General features: G+C 41.3%; 1 protein-coding gene across 1 annotated transcript; it reads left to right on the forward strand.

Moving 5' to 3' along the window:
- Positions 1-1,607: 1,607 nt before the first annotated feature.
- Positions 1,608-2,564, forward strand: LOC309796287 (olfactory receptor 1f45-like; the record flags this gene model as incomplete). The annotated part of the gene is made up of 1 exon (XM_082609330.1): positions 1,608-2,564. Exon 1 carries the CDS (start codon positions 1,623-1,625, stop codon positions 2,562-2,564), a length of 942 nt encoding a protein of 313 aa, XP_082465456.1. The 5' UTR covers positions 1,608-1,622.
- Positions 2,565-9,840: the final 7,276 nt, after the last annotated feature.

Consider the following 9,840-nt stretch of genomic DNA (forward strand, 5'->3'; position numbering starts at 1 on the left):
GGCTTCTCCTGCCATGGAGCACCGGCTCTGGGAGCATGGGCTTCAGTAGTTGTAGCACGCGGGCTCAGTAGTTGTGGCGCACGGGCTTAGTTGCCCCTCGGCATGTGGGATCTTCCCAGACCAGGGCTCGAACCCGTGTCCCCTGCATTGGCAGGTGGATTCTTAACCACTGCACCACCAGGGAAGCCCAAGACATACAGATTTTTCAGTAAGTAGCAAGTGTGTAAAATGGATTTCACAGCAGCATAGATAAGGTACAAGCTGGAATAATCAAAGACAAAGCTTCCCATTTGTTAGCCCATTTGCTCTCATTTGGACTTACACAGATATGGCAAAAACGCTTTGGCATCAAGATTCAAAGTCAAGCTCCACCACCTGCTAGCTTTGTGACGTTGGCTGAGCAAGCTCTTATGTGCCTAGAACATAGGTGATGGTCTTTACAAACATGAAGCTGTAAGCAATATAGTAGCAATGGAGCACAGTTGTTAAGTAAGAGGGTTCTGAAGTCAGACTAACTGGGCTCAGAATCCTCACTCCACTACACTAGCTATGCATCACTTTTATCAAATTATTTAACATCTTTAATTCTTGATTTATTCATCTGTAAATGGAACATATTCTTAGTAGACCTACTCAGCTCACAGAGTTGTGGTGAATATTTAATAAAATAATCAATGTAAAGCACTTAGCACTTGCATGCAACTGCAACATAGTAAGCCCTCAATAAACACTCGCTGTTAAAAGTGTTATCCCAAAACTTTCTTCATTGTGGCTTATGCCCAATCAGCTCCAATATAAATAGCCTTGTTAAGGACACTTACCTTTGCATTGCTTAATTCAGTGGACACCCCTGCATGACTTCAGCAGCATTTATGGCAAATAACTAATTTTTCCTTGTTGAGAAGTAAAAACTGGGAAGTTTTCAGAAAGATATGAGGAAGAGCTAATTACTTAAAGGATAAAATTTTGGATCAGGTGCTGGAAGTAGAGTGTGGCATCTCTCTCTCTCTGGAACACTAAAACATGATCAGCTAAACCATTGCATGCATATTGAATATTTAACTGCCCAAATACAGAGGCTCAGCTAGATGTTCTCTGAAGGTTTCTTTTTGCCTTTAAAGTCTGTGATTTTTCCAAATTAGTGAATGATATCAGCTACTATTTGTGCAGCAATAGCTAAAATACAGATATGGGCATTTTACATATGTCCTTGCAATCCTCACAAAAATCCTATAAAGTGGGTATTCTCCACATTTTAAAATTGGTGAAATAAGCTTAGAAAAGCACAGATAACAGTCATGAAGATACTGAGTGGTAAATTCAAAATACTTCTTTTTTAATTTATTCACTCATTCTTGTATGAATACAACCAATATTTATGAACACCTACTATGTGCTGGGCACTGTCTTTAACACTGGTGTATAGCACTGAACATAGTAGATAAAATCAACGCCCTTGTGGAGCTTGTATTTTGGTAAGCAGAAAATAAGACACAAAACTATCTGGTTCCAAGGCTTGATTCACTTCTATAATATGGTACAATGTCCTCTGACTGGATTTTGTGTCATGTTACCATTTTATGGTGAAGTCGAATTTTTCCTGTTTTAGACACAGCAAAATCATGCACCAAGGAAACCAAACTATCTCCGAATTTTTCCTCCTGGGACTCTCAGTGGTGTCTGAACAGCAGCAACACATCTTTACACTGTTTCTGTGCATGTATCTGGTTACGATAGTGGGAAACTTACTTATCATCCTGGCTATTATCAATGATGCTCACCTCCACAGCCCCATGTACTTCTTCCTTGCCAATCTATCCTTCACTGACATCTGCTTCACAACCACTACCATCCCAAAAGTGTTGGCAGACATCCAAAGCCAGAGCCTAATCATCTCTTTTGCAGGGTGCCTTACACAAATGTACTTTTTTATGTTGCTGGTGGACCTGGACAATTTCCTCTTGGCAGCCATGGCATATGACCTGAATATTGCCATCTGTCACGCATTACACTATGCTGCATTACTGAGTCCCAAGGGTTGTATCCTGCTGGTAGTGACTCCATGGGTTGTCTCTAATCTTGTTTCAGTACTGCATCTCAGTCTGCTGGGCCTCTTGAATTTCTGTGATCAGAGAGAAATCCCACACTTCTTCTGTGACCTGGAAACCATGTTAAGGCTTGCTTGTTTAGACACCCAGATCAATGATTTGACAATCCTAGTCATTGGGGGATCAGTTATCTTCATCCCATTCACCTTCATTTTTGTCTCCTATTCCCTTATTGGTTGCACTGTACTTAGGATTCCTTCAGCCAAGGGGAAGTGGAAAACATTCGCCACTTGTGGCTCCCATTTCTTAGCTGTGGCCCTCTTCTATGGATCCATTGTTGGGGTCTACTTTCCTCCATCTTCTGCTTACTCAGCAGAAAGGGATAAGGTGGTGGCCATCATGTATACAGTTGTAACTCCCATGATGAAGCCTTTCAGCTATAGTCTAAGGAACAAGGACATGAAAGGAGCACTGAGGAGACTACTCATCAGGGAAATCTATTTCTGGAGATGGTGATCCCTGCCGTAAGAAATACCTGTATCAACTTCTTAGACTTAGATGAGCACACAGAGGATCTAAAGCCTCAGGCTACTGTGCCACCATGGTAGTTTCTTCCCCATCCATTTCCTGCCCCCAATACAGGCCCAAGACTCTAGATCGGACTCATCTCTCCATAAAAAATAATACCAAAATAAAACAAAAAAATGCTCCTTTACTCCACAGTCCTTCACAATTTACAAACAAGAGTTTTACCTGAATAAGCTTATGGCTGTGTAGTCAGTAATTACTAATTGGTCTCTAATTTTTGGTTGGTGTCTCCTTTCCCCCTCTACCAAACCCTACATGCTAGATCATTGATAGGAAGGAAGGGAGGAAAAGAGGAAGGAAGGAAGAAAACATTGATGACAATAGTTCAAAATATCTTACAGATAATACCATTTTGAACTTCACAACTTCCAAACAATGACTTGATTCACACTAATATTTTGGGGTGAATACTGTATTATTCTCATGTACGAGGCAAGAAAAAAGATGCACTAATAGAAGATAAACAAACTAAGGCAAAAACAATCATGTCATTTGTCCTGCTCTGAGCCCTACAGAGGATCCACAGCAAAGCTTAAGTTCTTCAGCATCTAAGGTCCTCTACCACCTACACTCACCTACATTTCCAGAAGTAAGAATCATCATTCTCTACCTGCTCAACATCTTTTGAACACCCTACATCCCAGGTACACTGGACACTTTGTAATTCTTTGGGCAGTGTATGGATTTGCATGACTCTTGTCTTTGTACATGTTACATCCTCTCCTTGGAATATCTGTTCCATTCTCTCTTCCTATAGACATTTGACACTTTTTAAAGGCTCCATCTCAGGTCTTACATTCTCTATGAATTTTTCATAATTCTTCCACCTTTCTAGGTAAAATTATTCCCTTCTCTCCTCTAGGATCCTGTAGCACTTTATTTTGCTATTGTATCACTTATCACAATTAATTATAATGATAAGGATATTTGTCAGTGTTATCCAAGATGATCTGAACTCTTTACAGTGTACAGGAACTATGTTTTATTAGTCTCTGTAGCTCTAGCCTAGTATAATGCCTGAAACAGGGTAGGTATTCAGTAAACCAAATTGAATAAAACAATTGTCATCTCTCAAAACAGAAAATTTATTTTTAGTTTATCTTCTGCTGACTTGTTGAGTAATACTAGATGACTCAATTAATCTCTCTGAGCTTAGTTTCCCATTGATACAATTCATGAAACAGTATACTAACTTTTGCCTCCTAGCTACCCCCATTGATGATATAGAACATGTTAGAGGTTAAAACTTTCTGAGACAGAAGGCTGTTAAAGTGCCACACTGGGTAGGTGCCAGGAGTCCAAAATAAATCAAGAGAAACATAAAGAAAATCAGGTGTTCAACATACACAAGAATATAAGGATTTGAGGTGTGGTTATGAAACTTAAGACATGATACCTGGGCTCTTTTATTCTGTATCTGTGTAATATCCTAACCTTTGATCACGGAGGAAACTTCAGGCTTTTCATGCATCTGATACTGCTAAAACATATCCCAGTTATACTGTCTGGTTGAATGAACCTAGCTCTTTGTTCCGCCTTCAGGGTTGGGTTGGTGGCTTTGCTGTGACACCACAATAGTCCAGTCAGTGCACTCAAAGTGTAGTTTGCCGACCTATGCTAATCACAAAACTATTTGTTACTGGTTAGCAGAGGGATTGAGGTGAGATAAGTTTAGAAACTGAGACAAACATTTAGAAATATAGAGCAATTTCACATTGCTATGAAGTTTTTGTTTTATTTTACAAAAGTATCAGTTTACAAAAATTTGGAAATTAAAAAGTCTAGAAGCACTAGATGCTTCTCTGTCTTCTCCTCCTCCTTCTACTTCTTTTTCTTCTTCTCCTTCTTATACTCCCCTTCCTCCTTTCCCTCCCCAATTTCTCCTTCTCCTTCATCATGTTCAACATAAAATCTTAAGCGGGACTCTGTATGATGAATACCTTTTAAACCAATACCATCAGGGACTGATATTGGATATTTAATTTAAAGCATCAATTAAAGCATTTCTAAAGTATACAAACAACTCATACAGCTTAATACAAAAAAGAAACAAACAACTCAATCAAAAAATGGGCAGAAGACCTAAATAGACATTTCTCCAGAGAAGACATACAGATGGCCAACAGGCACATGAAAAGATGCTCAACATCACTAATTATTAGAGAAATGCAAATCAAACCTACAACGAGGTACCACCTCACACCAATCAGAATGGCTGTCATTAAAAAGTCTACAAATAATAAATGCTGGAGAGGATGTGGAGAAAAGGGAACCCTCCTACACTGTGGGTGGGAATGTAAACTGGTGCAGCCACTACGGAGAACAGTATGGAGGTTCCTTAAAAAAGTAAAAATAGAACTACCATATGTTCCTACAATTCTACTCCTGGGCATATATGTGGAAAAAATGAAAACTCTACTTTGCAAAGATACATGCACCCCAATGTTCATAACAGCACTATTTACAATAGCTAATACATGGATGCAACCTAAATGTCCATCAACAGATGAATGGATAAAGAGGATATAGTGTATATATATCAATGGAATACTACTCAGCCATAAAAAAGGATGAAATAATGCCATTTGCAGCAATATGAATGTACCTAGAGATTATCATACTAAGTGAAGTGAGTCAAGCAGAGAAAGACAAATATCATGTGATATCACTTATATGTGGAATCTAAACTATGACACAAATGAACTTATCTACAAAACAGAAACAGACTCGCAGACATAGAGAACAGACTAGTGGTTAGCAAAGGGGAAAGGGGGGGAACTCAGTTGGGAATATGAGATTAACAGAGACACATATCTATATTTAAAATAGACAAACAACAAGAACCTACTGTATAGCACAGGGAACTATATTCAGTACCTTGCAATAACTTATAATGGAAAAGAATCTGAAAAAGAATATATATATGTGAAACAATCACTGTGCTGTACACCTGAAACATTGAAAATCAACTATACTTCAATTAAATAAATAATTTAAATTTTTAAAATTAAAAATACATCAATTAAAGCAAAGAGTCATTAAGCACACACAGCCCCTTAACACTTCATTTTTCAGAATACTCTATTTTGGCTTATTCCATGCAAAGATATATTCCTTAACTAATCTTTTGATGTAGGGGACAAGACCCTTTCTTTGATTATGGATTGACTGATTGTGTTCTGAATAATCACTGTTGAATGAACTTCACATTTTAAAAAAATATCATATATTGTTTTACTCTTGATAATAAAACTGGGCCTACTCATGTTATAAAATTTAGAAAATACAGTAAACTATATAAAAGATAAAATTTAAAAAATCACCACAATCCCACTTTCCACAGATAGCCATTGTGATATTTTGGTGTATTTTTTTCTATGAAAATTTATGAGATATATAAAGAATATATATAAGGATATACATGTAATATAGAAGTTAAACTAGAAATGTAACAGGTGAGGCCTTAGATGTACTTTTGGCATAGATGTATTCCTTTTGATATCAGTGTTGTTAAGCCCTATGCCTTCAAGTCTTTGCACCCCTGTTTAGCTTTGCAACATGCCCTCACCCCACCCCCAGCACTTCCAGCTTCCCTATCCTGCTCTACTTTTGTTTTCTTCAACACTTGCCACCGTTAATCTATTAAAAACTTTTCTTATTTATTATGTCTATTGCTTTCTGTGTGTCTTTTCGTCACCCCTTCAGTGTAAGCTCCAAGAAGGCAGGATCTTGTCAGTTTTGTTCAATGATGTATCTCAAATGCCTAAAGCAATGGCAAGCGCAAAGTAGGTGCTAAATAACTCATTGTGAAAGAATGACTTAAGATTATATGAGTCTTTGGGGGGAGTAGTCAAGATTGCAGAAGAGGAGGACGTGAAATTCACCTCACCTCACAAGTATATCAAGAATACATCTACATGCAAAGGAAACCATAAACAAGACCAAAAGACAACCCTCAGAATGGGAGAAAATATTTGCAAATGAAGCAACTGACAAAGGATTAATCTCCAAAATTTATAAGCAGCTCATGCAGCTCCATAGCAAAAAAACAAACAACCCAATCCAAAAATGGGCAGAAGACCTAAAAAGACTTTTCTCCAATGAAGATATACAGATTGCCAACAAACACATGAAAGAATGCTCAACATTAATCATTAGAGAAATGCAAATCAAAACTACAATGAGATATCATCTCACACCAGTCAGAATGGCCATCATCAAAAAATCTAGAAACAATAAATGCTGGAGAGGGTGTGGAGAAAAGGGAACACTCTTGCACTGCTGGTGGGAATGTGAATTGGTACAGCCACTATGGAGAACAGTATGGAGGTTCCTTAAAAAACTACAAATAGAACTACCATATGGACCAGCAATCCCACTACTGGGCATATACCCTGAGAAAACCATAATTCAAAGAGTACAGAGTACAGAGTCATGTACCAAAATGTTCATTGCAGCTCTATTTACAATAGCCCAGAGATGGAAACAACCTAAGTGTCCATCATCTGATGAATGGATAAAGAAGATGTGGCACATATATACAATGGAATATTACTCAGCCATGAAAAGAAACGAAATTGAGCTATTTGTAATGAGGTGGATAGACCTAGAGTCTGTCATACAGAGTGAAGTAAGTCAGAAAGAGAAAGACAAATACCGCATGCTAACACATATATATGGAATTTAAGAAAAAAATATCATGAAGAACCTAGGGGTAAGCCAGGAATAAAGACACAGACCTACTTGAGAATGGACTTGAGGATATGGGGAGGGAGAATGGTAAGCTGTGACAAAGCGAGAGAGAGGCATGGCCATATATATACTACCAAACGTAAGGTAGATAGCTAGTGGGAAGCAGCTGCATAGCACAGGGAGATCAGCTCGGTGCTTTGTGACCGACTGGAGGGGTGGGATAGGGAGGGTGGGAGGGAGGGAGACGCAAGAGGGAAGGGATATGGGAACAGATGTACATGTATAACTGATTCACTTTGTTATAAAGTAGAAACTAATACACCAATGTGAAGGAATTATACTCCAATAAAGTTGTTAAAAAAAAGAATACATCTACAAATGGAATGATTTTCACAGAACACCTGCTGAACACTAGTGGAAGACCTCGGACACTTAAAAGGACAAGAAAAATCCCCACACAACTGCATAGGATGAAAGGAAGAAAAAAAGAAAAGAGGAAACAGGAAGGGACCAGCACCCCTGGCAGGGAACTGAAAGTGAAGAGAGGTTCTCGCACTCAGAAAAGCCCCGCTCATGGTGGGGAAATCAGCTGGGACAGAAAGAGACCTTCGGGGAATTGGAGGGGAATGCAGTAACCAGTCTGTGGAAGGCAGGACAAAGTAAGAACTGTGCTCATGGTCCGTGCCACAGCCCTGCACACCCCAGCATGAGTCATGTGTCCCCTTGTAGAGTGGGGGCCTGGGAGCTGGAAAGTGGGGTATGGAGAGTGGACCCAGGGAAGGGACAGCTGTTGGCTGTGAAGAGACAGCCTGAAGGGATGGAGTAAGGAGCCCCACAACTGGAAAAGTTGCAGAAGAAGCCTGGGCCACCATAGAAGCAAGGTGCCACTGTTGAGTGGCATGCAAGGGATGGGGTCAGCATTGCAACCCCTTCCCCCCTCACTGGCCCCTGCCTCCATGGGCACTGGCGGGGGGCACCCATCTGAACAGGTTCGCCCGCTCCACAAGCTAAGGCCTCCCCTCCTCCATCTGTGCAGGCTCCAAGGTCCTGAGCGCTGACACTGCCAAAGCCTCCATTGGCTGCACAGGCCCTGGTGGGCCCACCCATGCCGCTCATGCCAAAGCCTCCTTGGGAATCAGCCTGAGATGGGAATCTGCCAATGCTGGCAGGGGCTGAGCGCTAAAGTGTGGGGTTAGGAGAGTGGATCAGGGAGAGGACTGCTATCGGCTGCTTGGAGAAAACCTGAGGGGATGGGAGTGAGGGACTCCAAGGACAGGAGTGAGGAGCTCCATGGCCGGGAATGCTCCTAGAGGAAGCATGGTCTGCCTTGGAAACGAGGCACCATTGTTGAGTGGTGTGCAAGGGGCGGAGCCTACATCCTGGACTCTCTCCCCACATGCCAGCCCCTGCCTCTGTGGGCACTGGGAGGGACTCCCACCAGAGCAAGCACACTGTAGGCTGTTGCAACTTCCTTCCAGTCTCTGCCACCACAGGCACTTTGCGCATGCCCTAGTTGTGACTGCCTTATCCTTCCCCAGCCTGAGCAAGTAAGTGTGCCCCAATCAGTTACCGCTTTTGGCCCCTCTCGCCTGGGCAGGGAACAGATGCCTGAGGGTGGCCCACATGCAGAGGTGGGGCCAAAAGCAAAGCTGAGCTCCAGGGCCTGTGCAACTAAGGAAGAGGAACAGAAATCTCTTCCTTGCACCTGCACAAACTGTGGATTAAAGCCCTGCAATTGGCATGGTAAACCCTGCATCTGTGGAATATCTGAATGGGCAAGTGCTCCCACAACTGAGACCAGTCTAGCTTTAGCAGCTGTGGACTTTGGGGGCAAGTACACATGGGAGTTGTGCCAGGTCAGAGTCTGAGCTGCCCCCACAGTGCCCACAGTGGGTTCAGAGACCTACCTAGAGGTATTGGAGAGCCTGCTGGGGAGGCAGCGTTTGGCTGTGGCTCACTGTGGGGGCAAGGACACTGACAGTGGAGGCCCCAGGAAAATATTATTATTACTATTTTATTGTTTTGTTTTGTTCTGTTGTTGCTTTTACTTTTTATTTATTTTTTCTTCTTTTAACTTTTTTTTAAAATTAATTAATTCATTTATTTATTTATTTTTGGCTGTGTTGGGTCTTTGTTTCTGTACGAGGGCTCTCTCTAGTTGCGGCAAGCAGCGGCCACTCTTCATCGCGGTGCGCGGGTCTCTCACTGTCGCAGCCTCTCTTGTCGCGGAGCACAGGCTCCAGACGCACAGGCTCAGTAGTTGTGGCTCACGGGCGCAGTTGCTCCGTGGCATGTGGGATCTTCCCAGACCAGGGCTCGAACCCGTGTCCCCTGCATTGGCAGGCAGATTCTCAACCACTGCGCCACCAGGGAAGCCCTCTTTTAACTTTTTAATGTATTTTTTCTTTTAATATTTTTACTTTACTTTTTTGTTGTTTCTGTTCTTGTTTTTGTTTTGTTTTATTTTTATCTTTTTTTGATTGTTTTTCTGTGTTTGTTTTACGTTTTCTTT

This window comes from Mesoplodon mirus (assembly GCF_964341445.2).
Source record: "Mesoplodon mirus genome assembly, chromosome: X".
Classification (NCBI taxonomy): domain Eukaryota; kingdom Metazoa; phylum Chordata; class Mammalia; order Artiodactyla; family Ziphiidae; genus Mesoplodon; species Mesoplodon mirus.